The sequence below is a fragment of the Festucalex cinctus genome, chromosome 1 (assembly GCF_051991245.1).
Source record: "Festucalex cinctus isolate MCC-2025b chromosome 1, RoL_Fcin_1.0, whole genome shotgun sequence".
Lineage (NCBI taxonomy): Eukaryota > Metazoa > Chordata > Actinopteri > Syngnathiformes > Syngnathidae > Festucalex > Festucalex cinctus.
The window spans coordinates 53,044,390-53,061,084 of record NC_135411.1 but is presented as its reverse complement, the minus strand read 5'-3'; the positions used below and the strand labels follow the sequence as shown (position 1 = coordinate 53,061,084).

At 44.5% G+C, this 16,695-nt stretch overlaps 1 protein-coding gene across 3 annotated transcripts in view; it reads right to left on the bottom strand.

The window, feature by feature from the left end:
* setd1a (SET domain containing 1A, histone lysine methyltransferase) overlaps positions 1 to 16,695 on the bottom strand; it is a 32,763-nt gene that overhangs the window by 16,011 nt on the left and 57 nt on the right. Inside the window, exons 1-11 of one of the 3 annotated variants that reach the window (XM_077541859.1) lie at positions 15,616 to 16,692; positions 13,046 to 13,144; positions 12,694 to 12,964; positions 12,400 to 12,530; positions 12,072 to 12,328; positions 6,052 to 7,705; positions 2,835 to 3,830; positions 686 to 841; positions 506 to 590; positions 306 to 442; positions 186 to 222 (exon numbers count right to left, since the gene is read on the bottom strand). In XM_077541859.1, coding sequence (XP_077397985.1) covers positions 186 to 222; positions 306 to 442; positions 506 to 590; positions 686 to 841; positions 2,835 to 3,830; positions 6,052 to 7,705; positions 12,072 to 12,328; positions 12,400 to 12,530; positions 12,694 to 12,964; positions 13,046 to 13,144; positions 15,616 to 15,753 — 3,961 coding nt within the window. In that variant the 5' untranslated portion in view covers positions 15,754 to 16,692. Of the gene's footprint in view, positions 1 to 185; positions 223 to 305; positions 591 to 685; positions 842 to 2,834; positions 3,831 to 6,051; positions 7,706 to 12,071; positions 12,329 to 12,399; positions 12,531 to 12,693; positions 12,965 to 13,045; positions 13,145 to 15,615; positions 16,693 to 16,695 lie in introns of those variants that run through there. The other 2 variants (XM_077541851.1, XM_077541845.1) reach the window with 2 other exon arrangements.

Here is a 16,695-nt window from a genome sequence, read left to right as displayed (position 1 = left end):
ATGCCCAGGTATGACTGTGGATTATTTCTAAAGTTGTTATTCTTCTATTGTATTCCATTGTAGTCTTCTATATTTTATTCTATTGTGCCACATGGGGGATTATAAAAATGACTGATGGAAAGAGCCATTGCATCATTCATAACAAGCCGTTGCAAACATTGCATGGTTTGTGCAGTGTTATTTACCATCAGACTTGTCACTCGCTTCAACTTCCTCATCATCCTAGAAAAGATAAAGTTGCCATCAGAAAAGTGAGTTGAATTGCTGCATTCGAAGCCATCAACACAGGGAGCCCAACATCAAACCTTTTCAGAGGAGGAGCCGTCAGACGTCTCCTCTCCCTCGCTGTCCAGCTCCCAAGGTTTTCGACTCCTAGGCTTCTTTTTCCTCCTCTTGTTGTCTCGTCCCGCTCGGCCAGCATCCGGTGTCCTTCTGTCAGCACCTGAGAACCAGACAAGAGTCAGACAGCTTACTTCTAGAACGACATGACATGAGCTCAGCAAACCTTCGTCATCCTCGTCAGGCGGCGTCAATGGTCGCGGCCTTTTCATGTCTCCTTCCGTGAGCTCTTGAGGCTCTTTCCTCTTCACCTATACAAAAAAAAAATGTTTTTTTTTAGTAATTATTATTATAGATCTTTGTGTTTGTGCAACTTGTTACACTCTGACAGTGCAGTTTTAATTACCTTAAAGGAAGGTAGCCTGAGTGCTCCGCGCAGGGAGAAGCCCTCCACACCACCACTTTTGGCCCAATCCACCAGAGACATTAAGGGCTCACGAGGACGGTTCACCTTATCCTCTTTTTTCTCCTCGTCGCGAATGGCTGACATTGTCTGGAATGGCTGAATACAAAAACAATAAAGCTCATTGAAAAATACTTTGTAATCTATTTCTATTGCGCAAGGTGGTGGCCAAACCTGACTGAACTGAACAATCATGAACCAACCATCATGCAGTAGCGAGTCCATGCCTCACACCTACGATGCCCTGCAATTAAGAAACGGCGACCCCTGGTCTTCTTAGGCCCGTCACACACCGAGCAAAGTGTGAGATTACAAAAAATTCACATTCACATTGCAAAAGTCTGTGACTCTCCATCGTACACCAGGCGATTGAGCACTGCACATCGGCCGACATGATGCAACAGAAAAAGTGTAAAGCGGTTTCAAGTTTTCAGGCTCCATATAAAATATTGTACTGTACAGTGATACCTCAGCGCACGAACATAATTGGTTCCCAGAAAGTGTGTGTAAGGCGAAAGGTTCGTCTTCCGAACATTTATTTCCCATAAGAAACCATTAAAATGAGAATAATCCGTTCCCAGGTCCCTATAAAACATAATTTTCTACTAAATAAGCCTTAAAACTACACAAAAATATACCTTATTTTATGTATAATAAATGTGCTATTGTATTGTAATTAAAGAAATAAACTGTACTGTATAATAAAGTCGTTTTATTTACCTTTGTGATGGTAGTTCTTAAGGATGGTAGCAATGGTAGACTTACTTCATTCGCGAGCGTTTCAACCGCGGAGAGTGTTTATGGAACGGTTGCCGCTCATTCGCGCTTTCGTGCTCATCGGAGCGGAGGAGGCGTGTCCCTTGGTGAACAAGGAAGTGGAGCACTTTAGCGAGTCAACAAAAAGTGAGCACCGCCAACTACTTTCACCTCTTTCCTGGGACTAAACAGCCGTGGCACTATTTTCTCCTTTTTTGAGGTACGTGATAGCACTTTCGCTTTTTTTAGTGGCGCGAACTCCATTGACTACAATGCAAACGCGCCACCGAATCGCCGTCCCTCACTTTTGGTGAGAACACAGCATTAGGCTTAACACTAGCCTGTGGTGGGGTCTTTTTCGGTCCCATAATAGCAAAAGTACACTCAATATTAGGGGTGTGAATTGCCTCGTACCTGATGATTCGATCCGTATCACGATTCATAGGTCACGATTCGATTCAATACCGATTAATCCCAGTATGAATTCACACGTCGATTATTACGATTTTTTTTTACTCAATTTAGAAAATACCGTTCAGTAAACTTGTACATGTACACTGTAAGATTTGTATGAAAATGTATTGTTTATTGATCCCAAACTTCAGTGTCATAACTGTGAGCCACTGTATTTAACAAACCGGTTGTAACCTTTTTCACGTTAGAAAAGCATTGAAATAAAATATTAAGGCTTAATGTTACATTAATATAACATTCTTCCATGCTTAAGGTGTGAAAGTTAGACGTTTTGTTGAATATTTTTTCATCAAAAATGGATGTTAAAAAATCGATTCGGCTGCCTATTGAATCGATTAGAGAATTGCGTGCTGTAGTATCCCGATATATTGCCGAATCGATTTTTTTTTTAAACACCCCAACTCAATATGGTCCAAAATGTCTATCAAACACAAACCACGTCCGCACTCAAAGAAAGGGGGTGACGAACTGGGACGCCGTGAGCGTGCGTCAGCTTCTCGTGGCCGCCACCGTGGCGCTGTTCGACCGCGTGGTTTGGTTCGTCCGCCGAAAACTAGTTCGTCAGCAGAGACTATATGCTCGCGAATTTAATGTTCTTGAGGCGAAAAGTTCGTGAGCTTAAGCGTTCGTCAGCGGAGGTTTTACTGTACTGTACATTATCATTTTTTCATTGAACCATGAAAACATGGTGCGATTGTCAAGGCAGAAGCCAAAAAAAGAGGGGAACAGAAGTGTAGTTATGTTAATGATGTATAGTATATCATATTGCATGCCATTGACTTCAAGGCGGCGGTTATCAAAAATAGCTTGTATTAAGGATAAGCCAAATAAATTAGAAATAAGAACTAAGATACTTCCTTACCTTAGCCTTGGTCTCCTTCCTGTCCCACCACTCATCAAATGTGGCGAAGGCGATGTTCTCCACCATCTTGCGGTTCAGGTCCCTCTGCATGATGCTCTTCATCTCTTGGATGAGCGTGGCCAACGCCATTTGCACGGTGGCTTCGTGAGGATTCTCGGCCACCAGGGGTATTTCCTCGCCAGGCGTCTGGTACCCGCCGCCCACGCCAGTTGGCATGGTGCCATAGGCGGGCGGTGGCATGTAAGAGGGGTAATGTGCAGCCAAGATGTGTGGCGGCCACGCTGGGTGCGGAGGTGGAAGGTGTGAAGGAGGTGGTATCTGGGTGCTGTGTGGGTCAGTGTAAGGGTAGGGAAGCATGTGGGGCGGCATATAGCGGTGATCCTGCTCGTAGTGTGCGGCCGCCTCGCTTCCCTCTTGTTCCATGAAGGGGTGGTGCGCTGGTGGCAGTGAGTGTAAGTGGTATGAAGAGTAGTCCCCTGTGGCAGCCTCGCCCGGCGTGCCATTAGAAGACGACATGCGCAGCTGGTGCAGGCGACTGAGCATGTGTGTCTGCATCTGGAAGGACATGGGGGCCCCACCAGTGTATTGGTTCATCAGTTCCATTGAGCTGGCATAGTCATACATATGGTGAGGCATGGGCGGAGGATACTCCGGGTGAAGCTCCATGTGGGGTGGCGGCGGGATCCCAGGAGGCGGGGGCGGCTGCAGGGAGTAGCCCGGCGGTGGTGGGGGTGGCAGGTGGGGCGGGTAGGACGGGATGGGCGGGTGCATAGAGGTGCCAAAGTGCTGTGTTGACTCTGAAATGGGCGGAGGTGGGGGCGATGACGACGAGGGGTCTGCCGCCGCCTGTGACGGCATCGCTGCCTGGGAAGACGACGGCGAGGAGCAGGAGGTGATGGAGGGCTGGTGGGTGGTCACTGTCGTGATGGTCACCTCGCCCTCCTCCTCCTCCTCTTCCGAGATTTCCATGTCTTCCCCCGAAGAATGAGTAGGGGACTGAAAGGAAACACAGATGTTTAATACTAGAATTGTTTTAACGGGTTGAGAAATTTGCAAAGACTGTGCAAAATTGTAAGATACCTCTACTAATTCAGGCATCTAGAAATGAAAAATTAGGAACGCTGAGGAAAGTGGGAATTTCGGAATGTGAAAACTAGTTTCCAATGTGTTCCTGAATGAGGTGGAACATTTTGAAGTTGCAATAGTTTGAAATGGTCGAGAAATGTGGAAGGTAGGGCTGCACGATATTGGAAAAACATGCGATATGCGATATACTTGCTGAACATCGCGATATCGATATTATTGCGATATTTAACATGCACCTAAAGAAATTACATTTTTATTACCTAATGAAAGAAAAACATTTTTCATGTGGCAAAATAAGCAACCTTAATGCAATCTTAGTTAATTAATTGTAATTATGTCTTGATAATTTTCAACTATTGAATGGCGATGCACATTTTAGTTAGCATCTGACTGGTCAAATTCATATAAAAAGCATAAAATTCTATATAAAACTTATTGCACTCCTTTGCGATATGCATATTGCAAGGGCCAATATCGCGATATCGATATTTTTTCGATATATTGTGCAGCCCTAGTGGAAGGATTAGGTGAATTTATAAAATGTCTTTGGGAATCTTCTCATTCTCATAGAAAATATGAAACATAGTAAAGACCTCCCTCCATCGCAGCGGGTATGTTTCCATGCAGTCAATAAACCTTATAAAACCTGAATATGGACAATATTTGGGTTTTGAAAGGCCATGTTAATACATGCAAAAAACGAAATATACTCTTATCCGTGTTTTTACCTCTGGGTCTTTCGTAACCACAATTCTTCATAAATGCATTTGGAACACCTCGCTTGAACAGTTACGGGACTAACTGGAGTAACTCAAGGACGTAAACAGGTTATACGATTGTTTTAGAAACTGGAATATTGACCTTAAGCCGAATATCGACAGCATGTAAACATAGTCAGTGCCAGACTTTTTCAGACCTCTACAGATGGAGATGAGATTGGTAAACAAGTTTGGTTTTATTATAAGGGACCAGCTGATCACCGATCCCTCTCCAATTTAAGGAAATCAGGGCTAATAGCAACCCCCTGACCGATCGATCGGTGCACACCTCCCTTACATATACAATATTTATATTGATACTTTTTAAGCTTCTACATATGCCACTCCTCCTGGTACGGTGCAATGGAAATTTATTTGTGGTTTCCGGTTCTGTTTAGCAAGTAGATTTTCTCTCCAGAATCCATACCGCTTATTAACTTTCCTACTATTTTGCTATTCCAAGTTGGATATGCTCGGCTTTAATGCAGTTCCAGCTAGACATCTATGAAAAGTGTATTCGATCATCTACTTAAATCCGGTGTCTCTCGATTATATGTTAATCTTTTTAGTTTAACAATACGGGAAGTGCGCATTAAGTTTGCGCATGCGAGAGGGGGACAAAAACGAGGCTACCAACTACCCCTATCAATTTGAATGTCGGAGATTAGAGTGGTGACAATCTTTGCCTAACTGTACACTATAAAGTTTGCAAGTCACCTTCCCCGATATCGGTAAACCACATGCTATGCATGTTAATAAAAAACAGCAACTTTCCAGCCGTTGAAACCTTTCTATCAGAGCCAATTCCATCAGATCCAATTCATTTTCAATGACCGTTTGGTAGTTTCGCCTACCCACAATGCACCACGCCGTTACCCATAATGCACCTTGAATTCGAGATGCGCACTTTGCTTAATAGCATGGTTTCTCTGCCTTTCCTCATCATACCATCCTGAGAACTATTCTTGTCAGAAGTGCAGCTTATTTGTCGCAAGTTTTGCCTTACAAACTGTGATGTGAAACCACTTATTTCAAGCCTTGATGTATAAAACTACTTCCTGAATATCCCAAAGGAGCTCAAAATGTTGACATTGGAATGGTGTGAATTAATTAAGAAATGGGGACAATTTAGAAGGACAATGAATCTGAGGCATAATCAAAGTCTTAGTGTGAATACTTTCCAGTACACGGCATAAGAGCATCTGACAAGGAGTGGCTTTTTCAGCGCTCACACAGTAACTGATAGGTTGCTTAACATGTGACTGCTAACTCAATTCTGTGTGAGTCCTTTGATAGACAGGCAAAATGTCTGTCCTCTCTGAGCAAATAAGAAAATAATTGCAATAGAAGATGGCTAAATGACAGGCAGTTACCTGACTCTGTCCGTTGTAAGGTGGCGTGTGTGCTCCGGTACTCTTTTGTATGTCAATGCTCACATCCTGCGTTGTCTCCTCTGGAACTGCGTCCGTCCCCTCTGGGTCGACCGGTGCCAAGGGCTCATCCGGGAGTGGTGGCAAGGCCTCATCCGGGAGTGGTATGTGAGGTGAGAACGTGGAAGAAGGTGGAGTAGAAGTTGGTGGCTCGGTGGGACTTTTCCGACCTTCAGCCCCTTTCCCTCGTTTCCTGAGGTTGTCTCGGTCCCGCTCCTTGTCCCCACCGTTGTCTACCTGGTTGGTGCCCACGTGCTCGCCCACACTATTGCCCGCTCGCCCTCTTTTTGTCCCACCTTCAGAGCGAGTACCCTTCTGCTTCTCATCCTCATCTTCCTCATCAGAGGCAAGGAAGGAAAACTTGGCCTTCTGCTCCTTGAGGAGCATCTCAATGCGTGAGTCCAGGCTGCTGCCGTGATAGGCAAATGGTAAGCTTTCATTGGTGGAATCTGGCTCCGGAGAGGCAGAACCACGTCGGCGACCAGGTGGCGAGCTACCAGAAGTGGCAGGGTGCTGGGGGAGGGAGGTGGAGGAAGAGGAAGTAGATAAAGAGGCGCTGGAGGAATGGGAAGGGGACAAAGGTGGTGGTGGTGGTGTCTTCGGTGGGAGCGGTGGCGTGCTGGGGCGGCGTTTGGGCTTGGTCCACTGTTCCTCTCGGGTGGGACTATCCTGGTTGAAATCAAGCCCTCCCAGTGTCTCAGCCACAGCGGCGGCAATGACGGATGCCGGTGGTAGCGGCGGCGGTGGCGGGGGAGGGGGTGGTGGCAGAGCACCTGCCAAGGGTGCAGGACCCCTCTCCGGGAGGCTCGTGCCCCCCAGACGAGCGGACGTATCCAATCCTTGAGGGACCGGGGTGGGCTCTTTGGAAGCAGAATATGCGGAGTACGACGAGGGGGGCGGGGACATGCTGTTGGAGGAGGAGCGGTAAGAGTTGGAATTGGATCTGGGGTCTGAGTTGCTGGAGTGGTCGCCTTCCCGCTCCCGGTCCTGGTCACGATCTCGGTCGCGGTCGTGGCTGCTCTTCCTGCGGCTGCCGTGGTGGTTGTGCGAGTGGTGGTGGTTGCGGTGCCGCTGGTGTCCGTGTTCACCTGACCGAGAGCCCACGCTGTCCCGTCGGTAGCCCCGCTCGTCCCGGCGGTCCGAGTGGTGGTGCGAGTGATGGGAATGGTATTTTGAGGAGGAGGAGTTGGCGTCCTGCTGGTGGTGGTAAGACGACCGCCTTGAGATGCCGCCCCCCGCCCCATAGCGCCCTACCAAGTCTCTGTCCCGCTCCCGCTCAGTCATGAGAGGCTGATCATACTGGGACCCTAGAAGTGGTGGGGGCATGGCAGAGTGGTGCGCCATGTGGGGGCCGGGTCCTCCCGCGTTGGGGTACGGCGGGTAGCAGAGCGGCTCGTTGGGACGGTATGAGGCGGGCGGGAGGTACCCGGGACGACCTCGGTGGTACAAGGAAGGGTCGTGAACATCCTCGGAGTAGCGGGACACTTTGAATCCGCTGCCGACCGTAGACGACACCGCAGAGGAGGAGGAGGAAGAAGGAAGCATGTCCTGAGGGGGGTAACCACTTGACAAAGTGCCTGCGTTGTAGCTGCTGTGCCTGCCAACAAGAAGAGTAAGACTTAAAGCTACTATGTGGAAGATTTAAAATTTCAAATCGCTACTGCCACATGTGGCCAAAAACAAACTGCACGCTAGTACACGCTGCGCGCATGACCTCATTACTGAAGACTCAGAGGCTGGACTCTTCATATCCAATTAACTATGTTTTCATATGTATTTTCAGAGGCAAGAAGTTTTATAAAGTTATATCTTGCAAAAATAAAATATCCCGATTTTTTAATTATAAATTCACAATTTCGATTCTATAACGATTTTTTTTTATTAATAAAAAATACAAATTAAATTACTCATGAAATAAGAGATATTGAATAAATGCAGTTATTTGTGAAAATGATCACGTAATAAACCCCTTTTGTTAAGAAAAATATAAATTATAAAGCTGCAAAACACCTGAGTAAAGCATTAACAATAGTCACATTTTTGTTTTCAAGTACTGTAGTCTAATCAAAATAGTGAATCTCTTGCACACAATTTGGCTGCTAGTCATGATTAAAGAAAAAAAAAAGCAGCATGTAAACAAAGTTGAAAAAAAACTGCTGCTAGTGGGTAAGTAAAAAGCAACTTTTTATAAGCAAAGATCACAATTTTTTAGCAACCATTGTGGGTGGCAGGTTTTGTAGTTTCCCATGGTCCATGAATACAACACACTTTTTTATTGTGTGCTAACGTTAGCGTGTTGTTTTCTTGCTTGGTTAGCCTGATCATTTCACAAACGTTACAATACTTACGGCTGGATGCTGGGTGCTTGTTGGGGGGGGGGGGAATGCACTTTTTTTTTTGCGCCACTATGTCTCTGCAATCTGCGTACATGCAAGGAATGGCGGTGTTGTGGGTAAAAACTTACGACTTGGTAGCTCGTAACGCAGACCCATATCATACGGCGTGATTTTGGTGAATGCTTCTGTGACACGCTGCTGTTTTGGAGGCGCATGCATGCATTGAGCATTCATTGTCGCTGATTTGGAGTTTTTGGCCCTCATTGTGTGCGCTGCCATTTCAGGTGGCTGAACACGTTTGTAGTGTCGCCGTAACTTGCCTTCACGCGCTCCTTGCACACTTTGCATATGATTTACGCCTGGTCTTTGTCATATGGCGTGAAGCCAAAACAGTTCCATAATACGGATGATTAATTTCTCTTCAAAACAAACTCTCTTTCAGCATCCTCCACCACGAACCCGCATATTTTTAGGGTGGGAAGACGTGGGGTGGGGCGGGGCGGGGCGGGGCGGGGGCGAAGTGTGTGGGCAACACCACTGAATGGCCGTCATAGGTACTCCGGAGACAGTGGAGTGGAGGCAGCAGTTACATCGCTGTCCATCAGTCAGTGGCAAAAAAAATAAAAAATGAGCTGACGGTCGAATTTGTGCTGAAATGCTTTGCGATCAGACGATTCCACAGAAATGACACATCGTGAGCCCCGCGTTTTGTTTAACGATCTAATATCGTCATATCGCCCACCCCTATGTCAAACCCATGTTCACTCTCGTTCTTGCCCGCCGTCGGTCACTATTACTTTCGTCATGAAAATCGATACTTCGGTACCAAGTCGATGCCAAGATTCTGAAAATTTGTCGGTACTGCCTTTTCTACAATGCCCGAAGTAGCATTGGTCCCGAGGCAGCAGATCCGCCTGCGTCTTTTGTGTTGTTTTGGGCGTGTAAATGAGTGGTTAGCTGGCAACCCACACAACGTCTAATGACTACGCTGCCGCTGAGACAATAATAAGGAAGGAGAACAACAGTCAATGCGTGCAACATGGCAATACTCGCACATCTGCGTCGTCTTCAACTGCAGCGGCAGCTGGCCCTCAATTAGTTGAGAAGAAAAACGCCAAAAGTCGCGTATGGAAGTACTTTGGTTTTGAGGTTGATGAGCAGGGATTCATAATCGACCCTCAAATACCAGTATGCAAAAGATGCCGAAACCGTTTCCAGACGAAAGGGCGGGAACACATCCAACTTAGCGAAACAGCTAAAAGATTGACATCGAGACACGTACAAAGAATTCAAGGTGAGTGCATTTGAATTCCCGTGTTATCATTGTTGCCCATATGTAAACTAATAACGTTAGTATGCTGACCTCCATACTAAATGAGCTGCTTGGCGAAGTAACGTTAGTGTTATGTTCAACCTTGTCTGTCCCGCATAATAAAGTTAGGTCATGTTGCCGGGCAGCTAATTTACTGAATCACCTAAAGTAACATTAATTAAACAACCCTGAAATAATATACCAAACTTATCAAATTATTTGTTATTTTGTTGAGTGTGTGCGTGCGTGTGCGCACGCGCGGTTATAATAGGCTATCTATTGTCATTCTGGCATTTTTTTTTTAATCGGCTATCACAAAAAAAAAGGGTTTCACCACACCATGTCTGTGAATTACTGCTTGCAATCTGTCTGTCTGTGTGTGTATTAGTACAGCATCTGCTGTTTTCATAGTCAATAAGCTATACCTACTAACTGAAATGTCAATATTATTAATCTTTTCACAGTATCAGCCAATTGTTCTGTTTAAGCACACAGTTTCATTGTTTGTTGTTCACTTCTAATAAAGGAGTATATGTTGAAGTACATGGAATTTATTGCTTATTTTCTATTTTTACCGTGGTATCGAAACAGCATCAAGAATTGTGGAATTTCAATGGTATCAGCATCGACTACTACATTTCTGGTATCGTGACATCCCTAGTCACTATCAAATATCGATTTTTCGTGGCACTTGACATTGTTTTCATTTTTTTACCATTCCGTGGAGTAACTGCTGGTGTCTGGGACACGCTAGATGCAGATGGTGGTCTCTTGAGACTCCATTATAGCGAAACGCTGTACTAGTTCCGACTTCGCGACTCCACAACACAATGAACGAGAACGCGCATGACGTCACATCCGCAGACAGAGGGCGGGAAATTCGAACAAATTGGACCGGATGCTTCCTAAATAATATTGTCCAGAGGCTTGTAGGAGTACCCATTGTAAACAGCTAAGATGTTGATAAATTAATTAGAATATGTTTTAGTCATAAATGGTCAGATTAAAAGGCTACTGTTAAGATATTTTGGGAGGAAATCCTCCATACAGTAGCTTTAAAAAAAAATTAAACAATGCCCCCACAAAAAAAAAAAAAAAAAAAAAAAAACTCTTGGAAAAAAAAAAGTGTGTGTTTTTGTTTTTCTTTGCCATCACATTCATTTTTGGTTAATGTATGACATCTTTTTTGTTTTTTTAATCTGAGACACGATGATGACCACAGAATCACTACTGTTTGTTTTGTTTTTTGGGCTGTCGTTCATTTTGAGTTTGATGACGTAATTGTGGGCACGTCTCAGTTCCCTGCTGCTCATGCTAGTTGTAGACATTGACAGGGAGCCACAAACTGAGAAATGAGATACTTGCAGTGTGCTTTTTAGCTTAGCTGGTGTGTTGGCTGTGGGGCATACCTGTGTCGTTTGAATCCATGCATTGGATCGTCACGGGAGTTATTCTTTTTGGCTCGCGCGCAGTACCAACGCCGGCCCGGGACATACAAGTACACCGAGAGGACTCGATAGCCATGGGAAATACCGAGATGTACAGCACCGGCTTCTGCTAACTGTCTCCATTTGCATGTTGTCATTCGTTGTGCGCGACTGCGCGCGAGCGCGCATGCCGTGTCGCGAGCACGGCGTTGACGGTAGGCGGCCCCCCTCCCCCCCAAAAAAGGTGCGTAACGTCTTTGCATTATGTTTAAAGCATCCGGGGAATGAAGCGTCTCTGAGCGCTACTTTGCTAGCTCTCTGTAAACATGGAAGTAGCTTGAATAGTGCTGCTACTGAAATGTAAACAAAACAAGTAGAGCACGGTGCAGAACTCTTGCTATTGTTATGAAAACCATAAAGCCTCACTCGCAACCGATTCACAGCCACGCGATATCCGGTCCACAGCTTTACAAGCAATGTATCTAAGGATTCCCGGCGGATTTTGTATCGGTTGACAAGTCTGCTACCGATACGGTTGTTTAGCTCCCCTTGACGACCGATGGTTCGGTCGAATCGTTTTTTTTTGTCCCACCCCTAATATATATATATATATATATATATATATATATATATATATATATATATATATATATATATATATATACATATACATACATACATATACATATATATATCCTTATACAATCGTAAGTCTTGGAATCGTCCTGCAATTAGTACACTTTAAATGGGATGCACAGTACTGCCATTACCATATTCCCTCTGCTAGTGTTATAAAATCTTTTTAAATTAATTTGATTTTTGAAAATCAAAACAGCACCATATGCGCTGCTGACGAGCTAGAACTGCTAGTTTGAGCAGACAACCCACCTTGTTCCAGAATAGCCGGACTCCTGAGAGAACGGCGTCCCAGATCTGGAGCTGTACGGTGTTCCGCTCTGAGATGACGCTGAAGACCCCGAGGCGTAACAGCCTGTCACGGACGAGGAGGCAGGTGTGTCCAGGCGCTGCTCACCGAAACCGGTATCCGCTGAACCAGGAGTGATGTTACCGGACTTGAGGACTTGCTGGACGCCCGCCGCCAACGCAGCCAACTCAGTGGAGAGCCGCCGCCGGAAGTCATCAGACTGCGTGGAGAGGAACGACGTGTTAGAATTTGGAAATAAAATAAAATTGATATTATATTTACGACAATTACCATATCAGACTGTTGCTGTGTAGGTGTCTGCGGCGTAAGGCAGTCAACTAAGGCCTTACCCCCCAAGGGGACTGTCTGAGGCGTATAGGAGCCATTCACGATCAGGTCGTAATACTTCTGCCTCTGCTGGCCTGCAGACAAAAAATATTTGGACTTCATATGTTTGTATGTATAGTGAGCACGATAAACCTGGAATTCCCAGAGTGCTTGGAATTGCAATTTCAGGATTACTCTTGTTAGCAGTCTGTAAAATGTTGCAGGCAGGCTGTGCCCCAACAGTCCCCCCAGGCTCACCTTTGATGTCCAGCTGCGCATGGATAATATTGCCCATGACGGAGGTGTTGTGCAGCTGCTTGACCGTGTCCTTGGCACCACGTGTGCTGGTGAACAGCACACGAGCCAGGCCCAGGTGCTTCCTGGTCTTGGGGTGGAACAGGATCTCCATCTCCTCCACCTCGCCGAACTTGGCGCACATCTCAGCCAAGAAGGGCTCCTTGATGTTGTCATTGAGCCTGGCGAAAGTCACCTCCTTGAGGGGGATCGGACCCACGTAGAACTCGTCCAACTGTGAATCGAGAAGGGAATACGATTCAGGGATGCCGCATCAGAATGAATGTAGCTCTGGGATGTGTGGAGGCCTTCTCACCTTAAACTTTGGCACCGGCAGGACCATCTCTGTATACCTGGACCATAATCTGCGGGGTCTCGGGTCCCGCAGTTCACCGACAGGCGGGAATCCAGAGTCCTGGTGACATTTTGTACACATTGTATTGGAGTCAGTGCAACATATTTAAAACCCGCAGCACCTGAGTGATGCAGCTGAACTAGATGGACCTGGACAATCGCGAACAAATTACAGACGGCAACTGACCCATACACAACTAACGTTCATCCCAACTTGATGGAACCTTTATTGGTAAACAGTGTTTTAAAGTGCCTCCAGTATTATTTTATACTAGTTGGATTGAATATAGGGCTGCACGATATTTGAAAATCATGCTATATGCGATAGAGTTGCTGAATATAGTGATATCTATATTATTTATTGCGATATTTAATATGTACCAAAAGAAATGCCATTTTTATTATCTAATGAAATAATTACATTTTTTTTCATGCAGCAACATAAGCAAACGCAATACAATCTTATTTAATTGTAATTACATCGATAATGTTCAACTATTGGATGCCGGTGTACATTTTAGTTAGCAGCCGACTGATCAAATTCAGATAAAAGTATAAACTTCCATATCAATCAATCAATCAATCAATCAATCAACTTTATTTGTATAGCACATTTAAAAATTCACAGGGGAACCAAAGTGCTGCATATAAAATAGGAAAATAAAACCAGATAAAAGAAAAAAGAACATACTTAGAAATCACCAAACATAAAATAATATAAACAGATTCATGCTAGTTTGTTGCTTTAAATATCAGTATTACTATGTGCTGAAGGCCAGAAAAAAATAGTATGCTTTTAAACGTGATTTAAAAACTAGGAGTGAAGTGGCCTGTCTAACATATAGTGGTAATTGATTCCACAACTTGGGAGCAACAGTCACCAACACTCTGTCACCCCTAAGCTTCCACCTTGTTTTAGGAACTACCAGAAGCAACTGGTCAGCTGATCTTAAGAGTAATCGGGGTGGGCTGGGTGAAGCAACTCAGATAAATAGGGAGGTGAAAGATTATTCAAACATTTAAAAACAAACAACAGAAGCTTAAAATTAATTTGATAGTGCACAGGGAGCCAATGAAGTGATGCTAAGATAGGAGTAATATGCTCACGCCTACGGGTCTGAGTAAGCAGACGAGCAGCAGAGTTTTGTATAAGCTGCAGACGGGCAATAGCAGTCTGACTAATGCCTACATACAAAGAATTACAATAATCAAGTCTGTAAAATGTTGTAGGCAGGGTGTGCCCCAACAGTCCCCCCATGGACTGAAACTTACTGCATGTCTTTGCAATATGCATATTGCAAGGGCCAATATCGCGATATCGATATTTTTTTCGATATATTGCGCAGCCCTAATTGGATGCCATTTTTAAACATGAAAATATTGTTTGTTGTGTAACCAAGCCACAGCCTTAAAAGTAGGGATGCACAATAATATCGGTGGCCGATAATTATCGGCAATTATCGACCAATTTGACGTCAAACAGATAAACCAGATAATAGCGAAATCCAGCAATAATTATAGACATGCCATGTTGGTCCATCTCTTGTGGTTGTGGCTCATATCAATAAAATTCAGCTTCATGGTGCTTTATATACACATTGAAACATTGTGCAAAGTTTATACAATGTTTCAATGTATTTATTAGACTTATAGTAGTACTCAAAAGTATATTTGTATTCAAGTTAATTTTGCAAACAATTATGGACTTATTTATCGGTTATCGTCATCGGCACTTCTAAATTATTGGTTTATCGTATCGGTTGAAAATAGCATTATCGTGCATTACCTACTTAAAACAAGACTTTGTTTTTTGTTGGTACGGTGAACAACTACACTGCAGTGTAAGCACACGTCCAAAAACTGGTAGCAGCTTCAGAACGTTACTGCAGACGTCAGGCAAAAGGAGGAGCCTATTAACTCAAAAGTATTACTATAGAACATAAAATACTTATAGTATCAGCAATGTTATTTTGGGATCTGCAGTGCAAATGTCCTCAATAGTACTTTAGTACTTTTTTTTTTTTGCTGTTGTCTTTCATTACAATTTCTACAATTAAGCTTAGATCGCAACATACACTGTTACGGAGAAGGGATTACACAATCACACACTACATTGTTAAGTATACTACATGCTTAAATCCAGCCAGAACAGCAGTCAATCATGGTGCCAAATGAAAATCTTATTATCTTTCACAACACAAATGGGAAACTGGACGGACAAAAAGAGTCAAGTTGATGAATTTATGCATGTTTGTAAGACCGTAGTACCAAGGGCCCACAAAGTTTTGTTTTGTTTTTTTTTTGTAGTGAGTTCAGGCTTGTCTATAGAACTAGATTTCTAAACTGCTTATCATGTAATGGGGAGCTGCAGCCTACCCCAGCTGTCTCAGGCCGAAAGCCAGGTGAACAACTCTGGACCTCACGCTCAGTTTGTTACTGATTGGGAATGCTGCCTGTTATACTGTAGAACCACACACACTGTAACTCAATTGTGTTTAGTCACATTCACGTGTGAAATTGTAAAATGCTCACAGGCACGCTGAAATGCACTCCATCGTATCTGTAGATCTTCTGTGCCACCCGTCTGGTGGCCGGGTCCTGGACCAGTTTGAAGCTCTTCCACTGCAAACTCACAGCTTTTTGTGTGTCTGCACCGCTGTCTTGATCCATCCTACAGCTGCCAAAACAAGTATGTTTACATGGTGTGTATCGAGTGATAAAACCACAAAGAAGTATCAGTATGTGCGCAGCTTTGGACTGGGTAACGATATACAACTCGTGCTGCAAATACAAAAACAAACAAACAAACCTAAAGACAACGAAGCGTAGCGAAGCATGAAGCGTGAATAGTAACCACTTATATATCGTAAATAAACACGGTGAAACGCAAACAACGTGATATTTGGCTGACGTTCGCAAGCTCCAAGTAAGACGCTGTCAAAACAATGAGCGAGTTACGTCACAGAGCACTTGTTAGTTCAGCTAGCTTTACTAACATGCTAACACGCAGCGACAAAACGCCACCAAGTTGACCTATTGTCACAAAATAAGAGTTCGAAATGAACAACACTCGAACCGGGTTCTCAAACGGAGCATAAATATGACATTATATGAGATTCTAGTGTCCTAAAACGGCGGCAAATTAGTTAGCTTTTTTTCGCTAATGCTAAGGCAAGTTATCGCGGACGTCGGCTAGTGCTAATTTAGCATAAGCGTCAACTTCGGAAGCCAAACCGGTCATTTTAGCCACACTCTGCGGTATATACCATATTATAAACAGCGACCGTGTTATCTAAGACTTTCCGGGACTGTGGGGTTGGATTTCCGCTCGAAAATGCAAGTCCCAGTTCCGAGAGTCCTAGAGCGGGCTCATCTGAGAGTAGCAGCCCGCCCGCCGCCAGGCCCGCCCGGGTAACAAGAAAAACACAGTCCACCCACCAAAACACAAACGAGACAGCTCCGAGCCCCGCACTCAAGTGAAAGTAGCGGGCAAAAACGATGCCGCTAACATTCCGGTTGATAGTTAATGTAAATGCCAGCCCCCGCGGAACACCGGGGAGTTGTTTTTGCCCTCTAAAAGCCCAATATTGTGGAGAGAGCGGCCATAGCGTA